General features: G+C 47.8%; 1 protein-coding gene across 1 annotated transcript in view; it reads left to right on the forward strand.

Annotated features, from left to right (window-relative positions):
• The first annotated feature begins 13,421 nt into the window (after positions 1 to 13,421).
• CHRNB2 (cholinergic receptor nicotinic beta 2 subunit) overlaps positions 13,422 to 23,661 on the forward strand; it is a 33,467-nt gene continuing 23,227 nt past the window's right edge. Inside the window, exon 1 of the mRNA XM_079958180.1 lies at positions 13,422 to 13,567. Coding sequence (XP_079814306.1) covers positions 13,525 to 13,567 — 43 coding nt within the window. The 5' untranslated portion in view covers positions 13,422 to 13,524. The remainder of the gene's footprint in view (positions 13,568 to 23,661) is intronic.

A 23,661-nucleotide genomic window follows, 5' to 3' on the forward strand; every position in this document is an offset into this window, starting at 1 on the left:
GCGGCTCTACGCTACTCCATACGCAGCTCGAGAATTAAAAGGACTTCCCAAGTTCACCGGAAGTTCCGGTGTTGTTAGACTCGAATGTTACCCGCACAGGAACAAACACCCATGGGCGGGTGTTATATATACTGACAGGAAACGGAAGTCAAGTCAAGGAAACGGGCGGAAATGAGGGAGAAATAGCTCTTGCCCTGAAGTGGGATGGGAAAAGCGGGTGGGGGGCGCAGTTTGGAATCCTGGAGAACTTCCCTCGCAATTGGCTGCTTCCGATGTGACGCAAGAAGATGTACCTCCCAGGAAATATGGGGGAGGGTGACGAACAGCTTTTTGGTGACGTCAGGGCACGAGTGGCCAATGGCGTGGCGAGAATCCCTAGGTGTGAATACCCTCAATCCTCACGGTGACGTCATAGCGAGGGATTACCACAGGATGTGTTATTTATTTTTGGAGCATATGACGCCCTCCTGTTATGAGGCCTGGTCACCTCCTTCTTTATTGCCGCCTTACAAAGAAGCTGGTAGACTGCCTCTAGTCAGGAAGGCTCCATTACTCATTCATTTATAATAGACCACTCTTCCTATATACAGTTTCTAGAGAGGGTTTCCGTGCAAATCAGTAATACTGTATGCACTGTTCAAAACAAAATAAAGACACTTAGAAGGTGCTATCAACCTTGTGAGAAGGAAGAATTGTGCAGGGCCTGGTGGTCCACTCAGACTGCACTCTCCCAAATTCCTTTTCTTTTTCTCCAGGTCTTCATTTTATAATCTTGCTCCTAATGGCGTTTATCTGTCTGCTGTGTAATAAACGAAAATATATTTTCAGCTGTTTAAAATATCATACTTTTTTTAATATAATGTTATTGTGCACACCTATCTCTCTGCTTGGCTATTCCAAACGAAGCCCCTCTGAAATCCGTAGGATTTGCATTACTTCCAAGGCTGTACAGTTAGCATTGCAGCCTATGCATGCTTACCTAGAAGTAAGTGCCTTAAGCTCAATGGGACCTTCTCTTGAGACAGCAGGCGTAAGATTGCACTGTAAATTGTTTCTCCTCTTAGCAACAGTTTACAAAGAGAATGTGGGAAAATTCGTATATCAACTTTGGCTTCTGTTAGATTAAAGCTACAGCAGGTTTTATTTCAGGGGGGTTGACTGGATGACCCTTGGGGTCCCTTCCCAGCCCTAGAATTCTATGCTAGTTGCTTAGAAATGCTCAAGGCCTTTGGAGGCCTTCTTATCTCACCAGCTGCTTATCTTCCTGCTGAAGGAGGAGGGGCAGGAAGCCCCCGCCTTTTTAAAATGAATCAGCAGAAAAACAAGTAGCCTGCAGAAGAAATCCAGCTCAGACCAGTTTTGCAGTTCGGTTGTGCTGAAGCAGCTACAGATGTTACATTCAGATTTGTACATGGGATTTGCTTTGCTGAACTGTATAAGAGCGCTTTGGACAATAATGCAAGCAAGCCACCTTACTTTTCGGCACGAGCCAAGGTTTGGGGTTCTATTTAGCTAAACCAAACCTGTCTTGTGCCTTCCTCTTGTGGGTTTGTTTCGCTTTCTCTAGGACAGGGGTTGTCAACCTGGTCCCTACTGCCCAATAATGGGCGTTTCAGGATTCTAGGTGGGTGGTAGAGGGTTCTATACCACAAGCTGAATCCTCCTTCCATCGACCACTGGTGGGCGGAAAGGAAATTTTACCATCAGAAAGATGCATTAGTGGGTAGGTATAAAAAGGTTGGCTATTCCTGCTCTAGGAGGACATTTGGATTCCTTCCAGGGACAGAACATATTTTTAACACTCCCTTGATGACTGTAAAATAATAATAATACAGTCATACCTCAGGTTAAGCATTTTCGGGTTGCGCTCCGCGGCGACCCGGAAGTAATGGAGCGTGTTGCTTCCGGGTTTCGCCGCTCGTGCATGTGCAGATGCTCAAAATGACATCACACACATGCGGTGAAGCAGCGACCCGCAGACGCAGCTTGCGTTCGCTTCAGGATGCCAACAGGGCTCCGGAACGGATCCCATTCGCATCCAGAGGTACCACTGTAATAACAATAACAACAATAATAATAATACAGACTATGTAATGAGGAAGTGGGTGGAGTCTAAGGTCAGAGGAAGGGGGCTGTTAAACCAGAGCAGCTGAATGGCTCACATGTAACGCCTGGCAACTAAGCAGACATTTGCAAGTCCTAAGTGGCTTTGGAAGTGGAGATCAGCAATGCTGAACCTGATCTGTGTGGGAGTTCCAACCAGAAACAGCATCTTTCCCCCTCAGCTCTTGGCAAATGCATCCGAGGGCATGGAGGAAGATGCAGGCAGCTAGCTCGTTCCCAGTGAAGACTTGGCCACCAAACAGGGTGAACAGGATGTGGCGATCCAGCCAGACTCTTGGTCCTTTAGCCTCGGGCCTTGCTGAAAGAGATGCAGCCTCTCTCGCCACCCTGAAGTGCCCTTGGCGAGAGGTGGTGTGTGCTCCAGCTGTTTTTGCTGCTCACAAGCCAGCTGTCTGGTTGTGTGCATGGAGTCTGTTGAAAAATGCATGTGGTGGTTCAGTGGGGGACTCTCTGGACCAGTTGCCATGGATACCAAGGACGGAGATTCCTCCCTTATCACTGTTTGTGCTTTGAGAGAAAGGCCACTTCCTCACTGAGGCGACAAACACTGTAACCACAGCGTTTTCTAGCGAGCACTTCAACTGTCCAAATGCTCCTTTGTGTGTGCTGAAGGGGAGATTTTTACTATAGTTTTTGAACCTTGCAATTTTAAAGTAATATACAAACAAGTGAAAACAGGACATTGGAACATGGTTTGACACCTGAAGGTCACATTTGCACTACCCATTTAAAGCATGTGGCTTCCCCCAAAGAATCCTGGGACCTGTAGTTTGCTCAGGGTGCCGGGAATAGTAGCCTTGCAAAGGGGCAAACTATAGTTCCCAGGATTTTTTTAGGGGGAAGCAGTTCAAAAGCACATCAAAGTGCAAGTAGATAAATAGGTACCGCCCCGGCAGGAAGGTAAACGGCGTTTCCATGCGCTGCTCTGGTTCGCCAGAAGCGGCTTAGTCATGCTGGCCACATGACCCGGAAGCTGTACGCCGGCTCCCTCGGCCAGTAAAGCGAGATGAGCGCCGCAACCCCAGAGTTGTCTGCGACTGGACCTAATGGTCAGGGGTCCCTTTACCTTTACCTTAATGTGCATTAAAGGGATCGTGTGTATGGGACTAAAGCATTAATGCATATGTGCTGGGTTGCCACCTACTGTGCATCAGTCTCAATAGAAGCTGAACAAACCTCATATTTCTGTTCTTCACACTCAAGCTGCTAGCTTGCCCACTCAGGTAGGGTGTGAAAATGGGTAGTACATTGCTGCAAGGTGGGGGACGGCTTCCTCTTCCAGGGTCAACGCATAATGTGCACATGGCTGACCTGTAGTGCACACCAAGTGCTCCTTTGTAGGATCAGCAACAACCCCGCGCATAGAAATCTAGTGTGCCCAGGAGGAGAGTTGGCCCTTTCCCTGATGTGCTAGCTTTCTAGGGGCAGGGAATTGGTTGGAGTGGAGGAGCCTGAAGTCTGAGATGGCAAAGCCCAGGCCCAGATTCCTTACTGCAGGAAAGGCTAGGCTAGATAGAGCTAGATAGAGAGAAATATATATTATTAAATATTTTTATTCATTGTTATTGAATTGGACGTCCCTGTTTTCATCAGAGAAATGTTGGAGGGTTTGGGCTAGTGAGGGTTGTGACCTGGGGGTTTGTCGCTAAGGAAGAATCCCAAGGGGCAAGAAGAAGAAGAAGAGTTTGGATTTGATATCCCGCCTTTCACTCCCCTTCAGGAGTCTCAAAGCGGCTATCATTCTCCTTTCCCTTCCTCCCCCACAACAAACACTCTGTGGGGTGAGTGGGGCTGAGAGACTTCAAAGAAGTGTGACTGGCCCAAGGTCACCCAGCAGCTGCATGTGGAGGAGCGGAGACGTGAACCCGGTTCCCTAGATTACGAGACTACTGCTCTTAACCACTACACCACACTGGCTCTCAAGGAGAGAGGCACCCCTGTCCAAAGCGAATAAGGACAGCCCCCCCATCCCGTTCCTCACACTGCTACTCTTCTACAGATGGCGAAATGACGAGAACCTGTCAACGCATCAATTCTTCCTTCCTTGCCATAATCAAACTAATGACATCTCCCACATCTGCCAGCCTCTCTAGAACATGTTTCTAGGCCACTGAGGAGGCTTGCCTGGTGAATCAATCCTGGAGATGCGAAATTTGCTGCTTCCCTTTGAAACGCCTTAGCGGAAAGACACACTCCAAAAGTGCTTCCCTGGGCCCCGTTCTCTCCCGCCCCCCCACTCCAAGGGCCCTGCGCATTTGCCCTCAAACATGGAAACTCCATTACCAAAGTACGCAGCTGGCACAGAGCGGTGTGACCTTTATAGATGCCAGCAAGGTTGTGGTACTGTGGCTGATTCACATTATGCTGTGGGGAGGTTAATTGGAAGAGGGGGAGGGGGAGCAGAGGGGAACAGACCCCCACCCCAGAGACACTACGCAATCATTTGCGGCCAGCTTCTGCCAGACTGAAGCTTGCAATCTGCATGAACAGTCTTCGTAACACTAAAAAAAAACGGTGGGTTTCCTTTTCCTGTTAGGCAAAGATCGTAAGACGACCCAGATGGTCGCCAGATTCTGTGTACGGATCTGTAGGTGCAAACAATCCCCCGACTCAAACTAGTTCGTTAAAAAAATCCCCAAACTCAGTTCCATGGGTGACTCTGGGTCATCTCTCTGCGGTAGCTTATCTTAAAGTTTTAAGTGTCTATACGCTTATCGCATTTATAAATGTTAAATTTATTGTTGTACATTGTTTTAACTGTTTGTTTTCCTTCTGGGATTATACTCCCAAGTGTGTTTTATAAGCTGGTCTCCAACCGTAATAAATTATCTACAGTGGTACCTCGCAAGACGAATGCCTCGTAAGACGAAAAATGCGCAAGACGAAAGGGTTTTTTGTTTTTTGAGTTGCTTCGCAAGACGATTTTCCCTATGGGCTTGCTTCGCAAGACGAAAACGTCTTGCGAGTTTGTTTCCTTTTTCTTACAACCGTTAATACCCAGGGAATCCGTGCTCCGCAAGACGAAAAAATCGCAAGACAAAACAACTCGCAGAACAAATTAATTTCGTCTTGCGAGGCACCACTGTATCTAATAATTTAGATTGGGGATCTGGCCACCCTGATTGTGTTGAGAGGGCCCCCATCTCTCTCTCTCTCTCTCTCTCTCTCTCTCTCTCTCTCTCTCTCTCCCCCCCCCCCGTCTCTCTCTATCTCTGTGTGTGTCTGAAACACACCCAGAGGGAAATTTGCAGGAGAAGCACCAGACAAAAATATTGGGGTGCGGAAATCACATCCCAAGGCCAAACTGTTTATGGGGGAGAGATCCGCCTGCGCATTCTGAGAGGACTGTGTGGAAGGAGCTGTCCTGCCCTCTCAACTTCAACATGGACTCCTGCCCTGTTCTTGGATCTGCTGTTTGGAGAAGAGACTTCAGGGAAGGAACTGCTCTTCATAAAGGGCCAGAAGAAAACACAAACAAAACACAATAAGGGTGGGGTTGGAGGGAGGACGCGGTGGAGAGAGGAGGAGGAGGAGGACAACATTTGTATTCCTTGCAATGTCCCCACCACTTCTTTTATTAGACTTGACTCATCATCCAGCTCCTGCTTCCCCTGCTAAATGCTCGTCTCACTCTCGGGCGATTGTGAATTATTAAAGGCACGGATGCTGAATCATCAGAGCACCGTGGTTGGCGGGAAAAGGATACGAATGAGTGTATATCGCACACTCAGAGAGAGTCAGCGGTGACTGGTGGCTGTTGAGACTGGTAGGGCAGAAGGCAGGGAGGCCAACAGTAGGTGGTGCTAGAGCTCCCTGTTGAGTTCTACAGTGGCAACACTTGAGTCTGTGTACACATAACTCTGGCTCCAGTGCGTTCCTGTACACATGACATGAGCCACAATGCGTATCTATGCCATAGTTTCTTGAGAATTGTTGTTGTTAAAATAAAATACCACCCTCTATCCCTAGATCTCAGGGTGGTTCACAACATAAAATTACAATATACAAAACACAAAATACATAATAAAAACAAACCAAGAATTTCCCCCTCCCACAACACATTTAAAAGGGTACCAGCCAAAGGGCTAGTTGAAGAGGAGCGTTCTCTCCTGGTACCTAAAGGTGTATAATGAAGGCGCCAGCTGAACCTCCCTGGGGAAATCATTCCACAGATAGGGAGCCACTGCAGAAAAGGCCCCGTTCTCGTGTTGCCGCCCTCCAGACCTCAACGTGGAGGAGGTACACAAAGAAGGTGATCTCAGGGTTTGGGTAGGTTCACGTGGAGAGAGTCGGTCCTTGAGGCACTATGATCCTCTTGACCCGCTTGAAGCATTTCCCCCTCAAACCAGCTTCCACCTAGTTTGAAAACACACACTGCAGCTGCTTCCCAGGTGCGGATATTTGAGACAGCTGTTGCGCTTGCACAGATGTCAGCAGATGTCGTACCAGAACTCCAGGGAATGAACCGGGGACCTTCTACAGGCAAGGCAGATGTTCTGCGGCTGAACTATGGCCCTTCTCCAAAGAAGGGGACGTGGGATACTGCCTTAAAGGTAAAGGGACCCCTGACCATTTAGGTCCAGTCGTGGCTGACTCTGGGGTTGCGGCGCTCATCTCGCTTTATTGGCCGAGGGAGCCGGCGTACAGCTTCTGGGTCATGTGGCCAGCATGACTAAGCTGCTTCTGGCGAACCAGAGCAGCGCACGGAAACGCCGTTTACCTTCCCGCCTGAGTGATACCTATTTATCTACTTGCACTTTGACGTGCTTTCGAACTGCTAGGTTGGCAGGAGCTGGGACTGAGCAATGGGAGCTCACCCCGTCACAGGGATTCGAACCGCCGACCTTCTGATCGGCAAGTCCTAGGCTCTGTGGTTTAACCCACAGCGCCACCTGCGTCCTGCGGGATACTGCCTTAAAAAGCATCAAACCATTGGCCCATCAAACTCAACACTGACTGGCAGCAGTTCTCTGGGGTTTCAGGGAGGGGGCATTCCCAGGTCTACCTGGCGACGACAAGGGTTGAACCTGGAATTTTCTGCATGCAAAGCAGGTGAGTTAGAGGCCGCCTCTCGGTTCCTGCAGCTGACTACAGACAAAGCCATTAGTCCAGCTAACTAGGAGAGTGCAGTCTTCTCTTCCAGCTCCCCTCACCCCCCCTGTGCAGCCTGCCTTTCTGTTCCATAGGCTCTTCACGCATGGACAGGCTTTCTGGCCCAGAGCATCACGCCTGGCTAGAACAGAAGAGCAAATGCCAGACGCCATCTGCATGGCTGCCCTTGTGCCTGCCTTTCCTGACCTCCTGACTTTCCAATGAGGGAGGGGAGCTGTTTGAATGGGGTGGGGAGGGGGGCGAGCAGGGAAGGAACTTGAGAAACGCGGCTGTTGACCTTGCTATTGAAACCAAAGGGAACCTTCAAATATTCCACAAAACATTGCCATTGTGTAATATTTCCATTTGGGGGAAAAATACTATGGTATGCAGGACTTGAAGTATAGCAAAAGATGAGAATCTGTAGTTTAACCATTTGGAATTAACCTATATAATGGATGATGATGCTGATTATACCCCGCCCATCCGGCTGGGTTTACCCAGCCACTCTGGGCGGCTTCCAGCACATATAAAAACATCGTAAAATGTCAAACATTAATAATAATAAAAAAACCCTTCCCATTACAGGGCTGCCTTCAGATGTCTTCTAAAAGTTGTGTAGTTCTTTTATCTCCTTGACATCTGATGGATAAAATGTAAGCAACATAGCAGCTTTATCAGGGCATAAAACAATACCATGGAAGGTTGGATTGGAAATCAATGGATAGGAGAGATTTGTTGTGACTGTGTTTTTAAAAGAATTCGTAAATTTGAAAATTTAATTTAAAAATATTATTTTTAAAAAATGAAACCAAAGAAACAAGGAATGTAAAATGTGGAGACAGCTTCTCTTGGACTTGGTGGGACTGTGCTGTGGGTTTATTGATTTATTCGAATTTAAAGCATTTACAAACTGCTTCTTATTGTGACATACCACCCCAATCTCCAAGCAGTGAGAAACTCCAGCCGTTCCAGCACTTGCCCAGGGATCAATTTCCTTGTAACAAGAGGAGACTGTGACGCATTTGGGATAGGTAGATAGATATACATACAACCTGAGCGTAGGGTGGAGGGGCTCACAGCATTAACACCTCAGCAGATCTTGCTGTTCCATTGGTCACAGTTTTAGATCCAGGACAGAGTGAAGCACAGTCTATCTGTCTGCAGCTTCTAGCATTCCACTTTTCAGCTCTCACACACAACGCTGGCAAGTTCATGAAGCAGGGCGGGGGGGGGGTGGAAGCCCACTGAGTTGGTTTATGGCAACAGAGCGACTTCTTTGGGGATGTTAAATCGTGGCACTTAACTAGCCAGCCGTTAACTTGATAATGGACCTGGTTTGGCAAGCTTGCTCTCGTATATTGGAAGAGGACCCCAGATGATATCCGGACTGAGCCCCAACCTCACCCGCAAAACACATAACAATCATTTTTATTTTTAAAAAATCTCAAAGCATAAAAACGGGGTCAGAAATATTGTTAAAACTAAAACAGAAATACAGCATGAAACATTGAAAACAGTAGTGTAAAAATATATAAAAGCTTGCAAAATGGGTGTTCATATAATATATATATATATATAGGGCCCGGGAAAGCTTGGGCAAAGAAGATTGCAAAATCGAAGAAATCACAGCTAGCTAAATGCAGGAATCACATTCATATGCATCAGCTTTTGAAGAACTAGAGATCACTTCATCAAATGCATTATTATTACATTTTGGTAATGCTTTCATGAAGAAATGGACATGTATTTGTATGAAGGTGTGTAGATGCTTCCGATAAACTAAATGAAAACAAAGACCAGGCTGTTCATCTGGGCGGCTTCTTGGCTGATGTGTTCTTGTGTCCTGCCTACACCCCCCCCCCTCCAGCAGCCAGCCCCCTCCCCAGGCATCCATCAGGCCTTGTTTGTGGGTTAAGCCCTGACTGACCTAAATGGAGCCTGCTTTGAATTTGGCTGGTTTCAGTCTAGCTCCCCCCCCTCCACACATTCCTCTTCCTGGCCAAACCCTAGGTGGTTTGGGGGGCAGAGTGGAGTGCGATGTGTTCCAGTCACCTGCTCAGTCAGGAAGGCTTCGTGTTTGTAAACAAGACAGCACGCAAAATGGTATATGTGCACCAGGGAAGCACACTGAGAGATTAAATGCACTGTTCTGCTGTCACGGTGTGCGTGTGTGTGTGTTAGGGATGTGCGACCATGTCAATTTTTGTTTCAGTTTCTCCTTTCTACCAATCGGTTCTCCACAAAAAAGCATATGGAGTCAACTAAACACACAGTCCCTGCTCCTGCCAACTAAACACACGGTCCCTGCTCCTGCCAACCTAGCAGTTCAAAAGCACCTCAAAGTGCAAGTAGATAAATAGGTACCACTCCGGCAGGAAGGTAACGGCATTTCCGTGCGCTGCTCTGGTTCGCCAGAAGCGGCTTAGTCCTGCTGGCCACATGACCCAGAAGCTGTACGCAGGCTCCCTCGGCCAATAAAGCGAGATGAGCACCGCAACCCCAGAGTCGGCAACAACTGAACCTAATGGTCAGGGGTCCCTTTACCTTTAACTTAAAAACACAGACATACCCGTGTGCAGCTAACCCCACACAAAGGCTCACACAACTCAAACACATACACTCTCTCACACTTAAAGTCATACAGTGGTACCTCGGGTTAAGTACTTAATTCATTCCGGAGGTTCGTTCTTAACCTGAACTGTTCTTAACCTGAAGCAACACTTTAGCTAATGGGGCCTCCTGCTGCCGCCACGCCGCCAGGGCACGATTTCTGTTCTCATCCTGAAGCAAAGTTCTTAACCCGAGGTAATATTTCTGGGTTAGTGGAGTCTGTAACCTGAAGCGTCTGTAACCTGAGGTACCACTCTTGAGTTCCCACACCAGAAGCGCAGCCATACAGTACAGGAAAGGAGTGTTGATACAGACTGTACAACCGTGGCTTATTCACTCATAAGAAGAACCCCACTGGATCAGTCCAATGACCAGTCTACTCCAGTATCCTGTTCTTACAATGGCCAGCAAGATGCTCCATTGGGAATCACACAAGCAGGACCTGAATCACTCTGCCTGTGATCTCCAGCACCTGGCATTCAGAGGCATGAAGCCTCCAACAGAGGAGTGACCACTGGCCAGTAGCTGCTGATAGCCCTCTCCTCCATGAATTTGTCAAATCTTTTAAAGCCATCCAGGTTGGTGGCCAGCACTGCCTCCTGCCAGAGGGAATCCCATAGTTTAACTACAAAAAGAAGTTCTTTCTTTTCTTCAGTCCTGAATTTTCCAACATCAATGGATGGAAGGATGACACACACAGAACTATCATCCTGTTACACTCTCTCTCTCTCTCTCACACACACACAGACAGACACAGAAAACGATGCATGTAGGCTTCAGGAATTATTGTGCAGGTACCCAGAATCACACTCATGGGGCCTCTTGCACATGATCAAATCAATACACTCGTGCATGCTTACTGTACATACTTGACCACAGCGAATACCTTTTCCTACAATAAACAGGGAGAGAATCTCTCCCCTTCCACCCCCACTTTCTGGTTCTCACACACTACAAGGTGGGAAGTATATAGTTCTCTCCAGTGCCTGCTTCTGCTTATATACCATATATGCGCGCGCACACACACACACACACACACATATATATCTACTCGCTGAATTATCTGACAACTGGGAAACACTGGCCTGTGAGCGCTCCAGTTGGAGAACAGCCTTTACCAAAGGTGTCATGGGCTTTGACGACACTCGAACTCAGGACGCAAGGGAGAAACGTGGTAGGAGGAAGGCACGCTTGGCAAATCCACACGGTGATCAGCTCCCGCCCGGAAACCAATGTCCCCACTGTGGAAGGACGTGTGGATCCAGAACTGGCCTCCACAGTCACTTACGGACTCATTGTTAAAACTGTGTTTAAGGAAGACAATCTTACTCGGCTACGAGGGATCGCCACAGAAGAAGAAGAAGATATGCACATACTGTAACAGATTCCGCCTGTAGCTGGATGGTAGAGTGTTTGCACTACATGCAGGTTCAATCTCCAGTATCTGCAACTAGGGTTGGGAATGAGCTACTATCAGTTGGAGCCGAGTAGACACTACTCAGCTATAGAGACCAGTGGTCTGGCACAGTATAACTGAGTGTCCCATCAGTGAAGGGCCTTAGTTTAGTGTTAGAGCACCTGTTTGGCATGCAGAAGGTCCCAGGTTCAATCCCCGGCATCTCCAGGTAGGGCTGGAAACATCCCCTGGGAGAGCCCTTGGAGAGCGGCTGTGGTCATTGTAGACTATTGGACTACTTGAATATTGCTCAACTGCCTTGGTGTATCACGTCGTGAAATTTCTGCCCATTGAAGCAATTGAAATGGGCTGTGCTAGTTGATTTCTAATTGTATCTCGGAATTAAAATGGTAAGGCAATAGAATACAATACAATAAATTTAAAAAGCAAGCTGGGTTTTTTTTTTTAAAAAAGCCTTATTTATAGCCACATCAGATAACTGAGCCACCCACTCCAGGTTCTCAGAGGGTAAGCACACTCTTTGAACTGCCTACTGTAGTGGGTTTTTGTAGCTTACTTAATGACACAGTCACACGGATGGCAAATGCCATCCAAATACAATTTCATCCGGCGCTCTTTTTGATTATATGAGTTTTTGATCTGCTGTTTATGTCTTATCTTGTGATGCTGCCATGTTGCCTCTTCTGTACAAGTTTCTTCAGGTATTTTTCTTTATACCTTTCATCTCCTTACCTTATACCTGAGCGTGCTCAGTTCCTTTCCTCTTTTGTTGACTCATTGGAATACCCTGCCTGTCTTGTTTGTTATACATTTAATAAGATAATTTTAAGAAGGAAGGAAGGAAGGAAGGAAGGAAGGAAGGAAGGAAGGAAGGAAAGAAAGAAAGAAAGAAAGAAAGAAAGAAAGAAGCAGTAAAAAGGCAATTTGAAACTCAACATGCATATTTAATGCAGCAATGCCTCGGATCCCCTGAACAAAGCCTGCTAACCTTTGGCAGTGCACAAATCACAGCTTGGGAGCCCCTGATGTAGACAACACTGAACCGGATGGACCAGTGGTCTGACTCAGTATAAGTCAGCTTCCTACGTCTCTTTCCCTTGTGTATGCATTTTTCTTTATATCTCTCCCCCCCCCAAAGGACTCTCCCCCCTCTCTCCCATACTCATCCAGACTTGCACAAAGCGGGGCAGAGGGTCTTTACAGAGCATTAAGACTTTGTCTCTCCCACTCCCCATAGCCGTACCTTTATGTCTGCGCGACAAAGGAAATAACACACACAAAGAGAGAGCCATCTAAATACAAGCAAATATCTTAGCCCTTTCTTCCATCCTTCAGATTTCTACTCTCCTCCATATCCTGAATATACACCAAGCAATGCGCTCCATCAGGAGGGCTCGGTATAGGCCAGTCCTAAGGATGCCGGCGTGGTCCTGTCCATCTTCATCTCCGAGCTTCTGAGACACTTGCTTCCGCTCCCCTGCGCTGGGGAAAGGGCAGCTACCTCCCCCCCTCCCCGTCCTTCGCCTCTAGCGGCAGACGGCGGATGGGTCCCCGCGGACCTGGATCGGCCCGTGTGTTCCGGGGACGTAAGAGCCAGCGCTCGCCAGCTCCTCAGGGGTGGCCTCTGCGTCAAGGGGAGCAGCCGGAGCCAAGGCGCTGGGTAGAGAGAGAGGACGCCAAATGTAGAGAGAGCCTGGAGCATCCTGGCACTTGCCTCTCTCTCCCCACCCCCCCCTCGCCCTCCCGAGCATCATCTCGGCCCCTTCACAGGTTCTCCTGCGCATCGCCTTGGCGAGCCAGGCGAGGTCGAGGCGTGAGTAGGTTGGTAGGTGGGTGAGTGAGTGGATGGGGGCTCCCGGGTTTTTGCGCATGGCTCTCCGGCGGGGCTGACGGTCCGTTCAGCACCAGGGACAGCGGCAAAGCGCTCCAGCACCACGGAGAGCGCGCCGTTGCCCCGAAAGAGGAAGCGCCGGCTTGGACTTCAGCACCACGGACAGCGGCCGAAAGGTGGGGGGCGACTTAGAAGGAACTTGGGCTGGGTTAGAGATTGCGGTGCCCCCCCCCCCCAACAACTCAGAGAAGCCTCCATTCTCTGCAGTCCCCACCTCCACACACACACACACACACACACCTACACCTCATTCAATCCTAGGAGCTGCCGGAACCGCCTGCACCACTTGGATTGTAACCCCCCCATATTGGAGGGGGTGTGTGGAACGCATAAGGACAGAGGCAATGTCTTTATTTTGAGGGAGAAGATTCCTCGCCCACCCGCTTCAATGGCTCTTCTGATCTGCCTCTGCCTTCTTGGGATCTTGAGAAGTAAGTGTAATCCCCTCCTTTCCCTATTGCGTTTAGGGCTCCCTTTCCCCCAAGACTAGCATCCTACTCTAAATGAAAGCAGAGGCTTTGTTTAGAATCAGACAGTGCGCCCTTTCCTCCTCTCGGCTTCCTAGGGAGGGGAGCCGCTGCCGGTCGCGAGTACGAGCTTCTATTTTTATTGTGTCTCCAAATGATGCTCTTGAAAAATACGTCAGTTACTCAGCTGGGCAGAGATTTGACAGGCCGCCGATGGCTTAGCGGGGAAGCCAGATCACCCCGTCCACCTCCTGCCTAACCAGTACTTAGGGTGGGCAAGGTGACTTCCATCTCAACAGGCCAACTCATGCTGAAGTTTCCCTCTCCTCAAAAAGGAAAAAGGAAAGGGGAAAAAACGGGAGGGGGGAATCTGGGAAGGTCATTTATCTGCCCATCGTCCATCCGAGGAACCGCACTAGGCAAGGCGAAAGAGGCTGCGGAGTGGGGCAGCAGGATGGGGGCTGAGATTAGGTTCCCCTTAGGCACGACTGTTTACAGCTGGCGGATAGCCCCGGGGAAACTCCATGGGACTGGCTCTGTCTGACAGTCCAGCTAGCTCCATCTGTCTTTCAGCAAGGGGCAGCTGCAGGGAAGTTCATAACCCCAGGCACGATGACGATGAGAGAGAGAGAAGGAAACAAGAAGAGAGGGAGAGGGAGAAGGGGAGAACCAGCAAACGCCGGAGGATCTTCTGAGTGATATGAGGATGGAGGAAAGGTTGATAGGAGCACTAGATGGTGATCTGGCGGTTATTGGCTTTGGTGGCTGGTGCTCATTGGGGCTGGTGGGGCAGAAGGCAGGGAGCCCGACAGTAGGCGGAGCCAGAGCTAATGACAGGCAGAGCTAACTGATTATAGTTTTGTCCCCATCCCCCTCTTCCCTGCTGAGTTCTGCAAGGGGCATCACTGAGACTAAGGGTGCCAACAGGCAGGGCCAACCCCGGGCCTGGTTATGAGTCAAAAAGCAGGCAGGTGGGGGCACACTAAGCTTGGTGGGGCAGTGCCCTAATTGACCAGCCTCCACTGGGTATTGGGTTCTTGCAAGACTTCTATGAGAGGACAGTTGTATGGCAGTTGCAGACAGTGTTGAGTAGGGGATGGGAGTTGCAGAAGGGGCCCTTTACTAAGTATCTGAATGGTGCAGTTGCACAAGCTGAGCTTTACAGGCCTAGAATAATTTGGCTGTTACTGTGAAGGGTTTGTTTTAATACATAATGTTTACTTGTGTTTTTTTTAATTGCAAGCTGTTTTGAGGTGAATTGCAGGGGGAGTGAGATATTCATTAAAAACAAAAACAAAAACCACCCCACAATATTTAAAATGAGGGATCATCCAGAGAGGGTGGACTCTCTCAAGGCAGCAGGTTTAACATCTGGGTATTCTGCAGCTTCCAGTAGAAAAATTAGATGCCTTGTATTTAGATTCTTGCTGTTTTGTGTTAACCTGTAGATACCCTCCCCTTATAGATGCCTCACACACAACATTTTCTAGCTAATGAAATGCCCAAAGTCTTGTTCTCCATGAACTCGATCCATCTCCTATTGTGGAGTAGAGCAACCTTGACACTGGATTCAACAGAGAAGAACCCTGTGTGTCCATCAGACTGTCTTAAACAAAGCCACAGAGCAGAATTCTTTAGGTTATTTATTAGATAAGGAATGGGGAATGTCTGGTTCTCCATAAATTCTTGGACTCCAACTCCCATCAGCACCAGCTAGCATGGCCAATGGTCAGGAATGATGATGAGCTGGAGTCCAGCAACATCAGGAGGGCCAGAAGCTACCAACCTATTTCCTAGACACATGTCCCAACCCATCAGGGATCACATATTAAATGCACATGCGGCCATCCAGATGTTGTCAGACTCCAACTCCCATCAGCGCCAGGCAGCATGGCCAATGGTCAGGAATGATGGGAGTTGAAGACCAGAAACACCTGGAGGGCCGCATATTCCCCCTACCTGCTCTAAAAGGAAATCCAGCCATTTCTCTTAACAGGAAATGCCTACCTAGCCCATTTCAAGGGATAGTGCTTTGAGGGAGGAGTGGTGGAAGTAGAGAGAGAAAAAGAGAGAGAGAAAAACATTTCACACTACATTCTCTTCAACATCACATCACTCCTGATCTTATAAACTTCTGTCACATTCCTGAGGAGGATCAAACGATTTGCAATGCCTGTTCTGGCAGGCAAATCCATTCCATGTGTGCATTGTAGAAGGGCAACTTAACATCCTTTCCTCTCTCATGCATGCCAAGAGGAATCACAGTTAATCATGTAGTTGGGTGTGTGTGTGTGTGCGGTATGTATAGTTAACTCTCAGAGGGAATTCCAGTCCTGTCGCGCAGGAGAGCTGCACAGAGCAGCAGCAGCGAGGAAGACGGATGAACCACAGTTACTTGTGAGTTACCGCTAGCCTCCAGCATCCAGACTCCACAGGACTCCAGGGTCCCTGGTGGCTAAGCAGCTGAGTCCATTGCCAGCTCATCCACAGGTACCATTCCCCACATCTCTGCTACAGCGCCACCCCTCCCACCCGTCAATTAGGGGAAATAACATTTTCCCTAGTCTGCTCTGCAAGACTGCCATAAGGATTGCTATAAGTATGCAACAGACTTTGCCCATGTGAAATATGCTATACATGTATGAAGCAACAGCAAGCGTCATCATTGCAATGTTTACCCAATCAGTCCAGTGTCCTTCCAGATGTTGCTGAACTCCCCATCAGTGCCACCCTGCCTGACCAGTGGTCAGGGATGATGGAAACCAGAGTCCAGTGGCATCTAGAAGGCCACAGTTTCCCCATTCCTGAATAGATCAAGGTTATTTGTTTCTATGTAACTACTTTTAAAAACGTGGCTGGTTTTACCAATGACCAGTAGGTGAGTCTTCATAGACACACTTCTCTGTCCTCTGTTCAGCAAGGAAGAAGCAGAGGTCAAGGACACATTATTTGTTGTTGTTGTTGTTTAGTCATTTAGTCGTGTCCGACTCTTCGTGACCCCATGGACCAGAGCACGCCAGGCACTCCTGTCTTCCACTGCCTCCCGCAGTTTGGTCAAACTCATGCTGGTAGCTTCGAGAACACTATCCAACCATCTCGTCCTCTGTCGTCCCCTTCTCCTTGTGCCCTCAATCTTTCCCAACATCTTCTCGTGAGGTGGCCACGCTCCAGTAGAAGCTACACTCAAACTAGGAGAGGAAATACAAACCACCCCATCATGGTCCTTCAAACACCCCATACTGGCCACAGGCCAAATAACGAGAGTCTCTTGAAGACCCTCCAAAACTACTTTTTTAAAAAATGATGTGAACAACATAACTACCCCTCTCCTCTGGGATATAATTAAAGCAGTTTTCAAGGGAGCTTGTACAGTGGTACCTTGGGTTACAGACGCTTCAGGTTACAGACTCCGCTAACCTAGAAATAGTACCTTGGGTTAAGAACTTTGCTTCAGGATGAGAACAGAAATTGCGCAGCGGTGGCGTGGCGGCAGTGGGAGGCCCCATTAGCTAAAGTGGTGCTTCAGGTTAAGAACAGTTTCAGGTTAAGAACAGACCTCCAGAACGAATTAAGTTCTTAACCCGAGGTACCACTTTATATAAAAAAAGGAAAGGGACACTGCATGGTGTCTCCCTTGCATGCAGAAGGTCCTGGGTTCAAATCCTAATAAAATTTCCAGATAGGGTTGGACAGCCTTGCAAAGCCCTGTCTAGTGTAGCATCCTGGTCTCTCAGTGGCCATCTGGATTCCTGCAGGAAGCCAAAAGGCAAAGCGTAAAGGAAAGAGCCTTTCTCTCACTGTTATTCCTGTTGTTGTTGTTTAGTCGTTTAGTCGTGTCCGACTCTTCGTGACCCCATGGACCAGAGCACGCCAGGCACTCCTGTCTTCCACTGCCTCCCACAGTTTGGTCAAACTCATGTTCGTAGCTTCGAGAACACTATCCAACCATCTCATCCTCTGTCGTCCCCTTCTCCTAGTGCCCTCCATCTTTCCCAACATCAGGGTCTTTTCCAGGGAGTCTTCTCATGAGGTGGCCAAAGTATTGGAGCCTCAGCTTCCTGATCTGTCCTTCCAGTGAGCACTCAGGGCTGATTTCCTTCAGAATGGATAGGTTTGATCTTCTTGCAGTCCATGGGACTCTCAAGAGTCTCCTCCGGGACCATAATTCAAAAGCATCAATTCTTCGGCGATCAGCCTTCTTTATGGTCCAGCTCTCGTTTCCATACATCACTACTGGGAAAACCATAGCACATTATAGCCAGGGGGAAAACCCCAAGCCAAGCAGGGTGAGTGAGGGGTGTGGCATGGGAGGGTGTGTAGGTTGAGGAGGGTCTCAGAGAAGCCCCAAGGGATGCGTATGGCCCCTGGGCCCATAGTTCCCAACCTCTGCTTTAGAGGAGACTCGCTCCTGAAGACAAGAGGGCTTTACAACTCTTCTTTCTCTCTTTCGCAAGGATGGGGAAGTTGGGGCCATCTGGACTCCAACTCCCATCAGGCCCAGGAAGTCTGGGATGATGGAAGCTGTAGTACAGCAACATCTGGAGGTCCTCAGTTTCCTCATTTCCTATGTTAAAGAGGGAGAAATATTGGATTCACATGTAGAGCAATGAAAGGAAGACGGAGTAGAGAAGGGTGCTGAGTGACAGGCAGGTCTTCTGTGAGCCTCGAGGGGGTCTGGGGTCTCCTTGCATGACCTTCCAAACACCACTGCTGAAATCCCATAAACATTCTATATTTACATTATCGTCCCTTTCCATATGATTCTTCGGATCTCTTTCTGCCTCCGTTCTTTCCCCCACCCACCAAAACCCAGTCCCTATGCAACAACAACACATGACTTCATGGGCAAGCTTGCACCATTCATTATGCATCGGGTGTGATGTGTTATGAAAGGAAGCAACATATGAATCATGGACCACTCACCCAGTGGTTTCCCCCACAGCTCCCATCTTCCAGGCACAAAACACAGTGATCTCATTTCTCTAATCTTGTCGCCTCTGCTGCCAATGTGCTATGAGTGCCATCGCTCAGTGGTACAGCATCTACTTGTTGCAGAAGGTCTCAGGTCCAATCCCTGGCATCTTCAAGTAGGGTGGAAGAAGGCCCCCTGCCCGAAATCCTGGAGAGCTGCTGCCAGTCTGTGTAAACAGTACTGAGCTAAGGTGAATCCAATGGTCTGATGGTATAAGGCAGCTTCCTCTGTCTCTATGTTTTAGGGAAGGGCCATAGCTCAGTAAAGAGTCACATCCATTGCTCTGCCCAATTTTCTCTTCGGCTCTAGCCCCAAAGGCAATCCGTAGGTAATTGCAATCCTTGAACTGATGAACATTTCCTTCTTTCTCCATTTAAACTAGGGTTGGGGAACATTCAACCCTCCATATATTATTGGACACCAGCTCTCGTTATCCCTGACTATTGGCCATGCTAGGGATGATGAGAGTAGACCACCCAGTTAGTTTAAACTAACCAGTGTTTCCCTAAGTTCTGGCATAACAAGGAACTCTGGCTAGTTTAAAAGCAGAGGTGGAACCTTCTCCACCCCAGAGGCACCACAAGAGGAAGGAAGACAGGAGCCTCTAGCTCACGCCAGCTCACGCCAGAAGCATTTAGCATTGCATTGGAAAGTGCCCAAAAGGTTCAGGTGTAAAAAACAAAAACAAGCCTTGTTTTGGGTGTGATGCTTGAATCCAGCCAAAACTGTTGAGCAGTCTGCCAAGAATAGAAGAAGCAGAGGCAAATTCCACCTTGCCAAGGCAAAGCTAGCGTGGTTTGCCAGAGTGACTGGTCATGCCCACTTGCTGCCATCTGACGCAAGTAACAAAAATGGGGGGGGGGAGAGAGAGAGAGAGAGAGGTGAGCTCTTCCCTGCCCCATGAATTATAAGATACAAGTGATAGGCTACGATCAGCTTGGAAGGGTGTCACAATTGTGTGGGCTTTCTGTTGCAGTGGTACCTTGGTTCTCAAACTTAATCCGTCCCGGAAGTCCGTTCCAAAACCAAAGCGTTCCAAAACCAAGGCATGCTTTCCCACAAAAAGTAATGCAAAATGGATTAATCCGTTCCAGACTTTTAAACACAACCCCTAAAACAGCAATTTAACATGAATTTTACTATCTAACGAGACCATGGATCCATAAAATGGAAGCAATAATCAATGTACTGTACTATAAAATAAATAAGACAGTATTGTAGATGGTAAAAATTAAAATCATTATTTTTTCTTACCTGCACCGATGATAGTCATTGTTTGGATGGGGGGCTTTTATCCATTTCCGCAGTCACACAAATCAGTCAATCAGTAGCTGAACTGGGTTCCACACAACCACAAAAACAAATTAACCAAAAAAGCCTCAAAAACAAAAACGCAAAATATATAGCAAAAACCAAAGTGTCAAACTTAATCCATTCCAGAAGTCTGTTTGACTTCCGAAATGTTCGAAAATCAAGACCCAGCTTCTGATTGGTGCAGGCGCCCAAGAAACAATAGCCGACAACCACATTGGATGTTCGGCTTCCGGAAAACGTTCGAAAACTGGAACATTTACTTCCAGGTTTTCGGTGTTTGAGAACCAAGGCATTTGAGAACCAAGGTACCACTGGACAGCTGTGATGGGAAACCTCTGGCCCACCTGATATCTTTGGACCCATCAGCCCCAGCCAGCTTGCCTAATGGTCAGGGATGATAAACGTAGTTGTAAATGATGGTTAGCTCAAAAGCTGGAATAATAAAGTATGGTTTGATCCTGGCTTGAGAGTTTTTAATATTTAATTTTAAACTGTTGAGAGCTGTCCTGGGACCTGATGGTGAAAAGTAGGGAATAAGTTTAAATCATCATCATAGAATTGTAGAGTTGTAAGGGACCCTGAGAATCATAAGTAGTCCAAACCCCTGCAATGCCGGAATATGCAGCTGTCCCATACGGGGGTCAAACCTACAAACTTGGTATTTGTGCTGGGCCCGGGGGTAACCCATGAAACGCAGTCCAGGACCAGACCAGAATCCGAAGGTTCTTCTGGGAGTCAGTCCGACAGGGCCAAGGCAGGATACCAGGCAAGGACAGGGGCAGGATCTAGCATACAGAAATGCTGCTCCCACTACCTGGGGCAGGATCTAACAGCCTTTTATCTTTGTCGGGGTAGCGGCCAGTCCTGATCCCCTGGCGACTCACCTCCCTGTCTTGCCCAAAGGTGAGCACTCCTCCTGCGAGTACTCAGGTCTCTCCTTCTCCCAGAGCTGAGTCTCTGCAGCTCAGGAGACTTCGGTGGGTTACTAGACCCAGGGGCCGCCCCAGCCTCCCCTGACCCAACCAGTAGTGGAGCAGCTGTAAGTGACGGCCCAGCTGAAGGCAACGAGGTCAACCCCGCCTCTGGAGCCAGGGCAGGCTCAGGCCCCTGACTCAGCCCAGCTGGTGCTTGCTGCAGGGGAACCTGGGCAGACTGGGACTCTTTAGGATCAAACCCCAGACTTGGTTCAGATGATGCCTGAGGCAGAGGATCCGGTATAGAGTGAGTCTCCTCTGGTTCCAAGTCCCAGTCCCAGTCCCAGTCCATCACAGTATTATCAGCACCATGCTCTAACCAACTGATCTATCAGTAGTAGTAGTAGTAATAATAATAATAATAATACATTTGGAGGGCTGCAGGTTCCCCATCCCAACAGAGCTGGTGTTAAAGGACAATTAAATCGAGTTTATCAAAGTAAAATCATAGAGCTGGGACCCCATGGGTCATGTAGTCCAACCCCCCTGCAAGGAAAGATTCACAGCTAAATAATCTCTGACAGATGGCCATCCAACCTCTGTTTAAAAACTTCCAACGATGTAGTGTGTTTCCTCTGTCAAATGGCTCTCACCATCAGAAAGGGAAACACGATACTCTGGGCTCAAGGGCACCCTTCCTCCAAGAATATCTCCATCCTCATCCTCATCCTGCCCCCAAGTGATGCTGCCTGCCTGAGCCATGCTGGCGCAAGGACAAAGTTGGCACAGAGATCTGCGGCCAACTAAACATGCACGCTCTCTCTCTCTCTCCCCCCCCCCGCCGTAAAATATATTTTCTGTACAGTAGTACATTATCCCCTCGCTCTCTCCCTCCTTCGATCGATCCTCCTAACGACCTCTTTACTCAAGTCAGTCTTCTTGTTTTCCAATGCCTGTCAGCCACTTCCCAAAATTGCAATTAAGCTGTCAAGGGAGCGAGCAGAAGCGTTTGCAATTCACAGCCGCAGCAGGGAAGGAAGGGAGGTGGGCAGGTCCGGATCGCAATGCGTTGGGACAGAGAGCGAAGGCCGAGAGCAGAGTTACACACTCCTGTTTTATGTATTTAAAAAAATGGTTCTGTTGTTGTTTTAATCTGAACTTCCCCTCAAACTAACAGATGCCACTGAATGTAGATCAGAGTTTCCCAAACCCTGTTTTTTTTTGGACTACAGTTCCCATCATCCCTGACCACTGGTCCTGCTAGCTAGGGATGATAGTGAGGCATCTGATCATAGCCTGTATCTATATCAAGGCTTATATTTTGATCAGATTCCTGTATTCTAAAAATTAGCTTAAAATTCACAAATGTTTCATGCCAGGCAGAAGACCAGCTGCCTAAGTACTTTGGCAAGATGTTTATCCTCCTGGACAAGGGGGCCCCCTGATTTATAGCAGAAAACAATTCTCAAAGTCATAAAAAGGGAATTACAGGCTGAGAGCCAAGGTTACACTGACCCTACATATTACAGAATATAAAGAAAAAAGCAGAGAAAAACATAATTAAGACTTGGTAAATAGTAAAATAAAACCATGTGCCTCCCATTAAACTTGAGCCATATTTTCCTAAGGTTAAAAGGCCAAGAGCAAATAGAAAAGCAACTGGCTTGGCTGGAGAAGGGAGTGTAAACAGAAGAAGAGGTTTTCTTCCTATTTTATTTTGAGGCTGTAAAATGTTCCTTCCTTTTTTACTTTGAGAAGGTTTATTCTTCTAAAAAGCTATCTATGATAATGTATGGAATATATTGGCTTAAATGTAATTATGCAAAGGATTCAGGAACTAAGAAATGTTAAATCCTTATGCTAGATTCTTATTTCATATAGTTGGAAGAGACCACAGGGGCCATCAACCCAGCCCCCCTGCCAAGCAGGAAACATCATTAGAGCACACATATGGTTGTCAGGCCTTTGTTTGGAGACCTCCAAAAGAAGGAGATCTTTCAATGTTGATGTGAACTCAAGATAAGATAAAAATTTAAAACTATTAACCATCTGTTTTGGAGGGCAATAGGGCAAGGAGGGCAAGAGGTGAGCTGGTAATTAAGGTTCCTTGTTGTAAGATAAATGACTACTTATTTGTCATTTATAGATAGAAGAATATATAGCTTTTATTTCCCATAAAAGGCAAAAGGAAATGAGTGTATCTTTTATGATTGGTTCTAGCAAACAGCCAATAGGAATTTCAACCAGGCTGAATGGACAAAGGAGGAGAAAGGGGGCTGGATTGAGAAAATATAAGTGCTGGCCATAGCGGCAGGAGGCCAGGCCAGAGCTTGGTAACCATATACCACTGTGCCTCATATTTATTTGTCCGACAAATAAATTATTATTTTAATTTCTCTATTGCTGCGTTGAATATTTCATTCCAGCTAAGCGTTAACCACAAGCAGGGTGCTACAATAGGAGTTGTCCAAAAACAGCTAGAGACCCAAGTTTGGGAAACCCTGATATAGACAGACCAATGGTAGGAGGCAACTTGCTATTTAAATCAGCACCATGAGGAATAATAAAATCTTACTATTATATTTAAGGGAGAGATCATAGCTCAGTGACAGAGCAGCTGCTTCGCAGGCAGAAGGTTCCAGGTTCAAACCCAGGCAGGATCTCCAGATCCCCTGCCTGAAATCCTGTACAGCCACTGCCAGTCAGTGTAGACAATCTAAGTCACATGGCCTGACATGGTGCAAAGCAGTTTCCTATGTTCCAGTGCATGAAAATGGAGACAAACAAAGAACCATTGTGGTGTAGCAGTTAGATTGTTGGGATTCAGTGATCGGGATGCAGACCTAGGTTCAAATCCC

Source organism: Podarcis cretensis (genome assembly GCF_951804945.1).
Source record: "Podarcis cretensis genome assembly, chromosome: 16".
Classification (NCBI taxonomy): domain Eukaryota; kingdom Metazoa; phylum Chordata; class Lepidosauria; order Squamata; family Lacertidae; genus Podarcis; species Podarcis cretensis.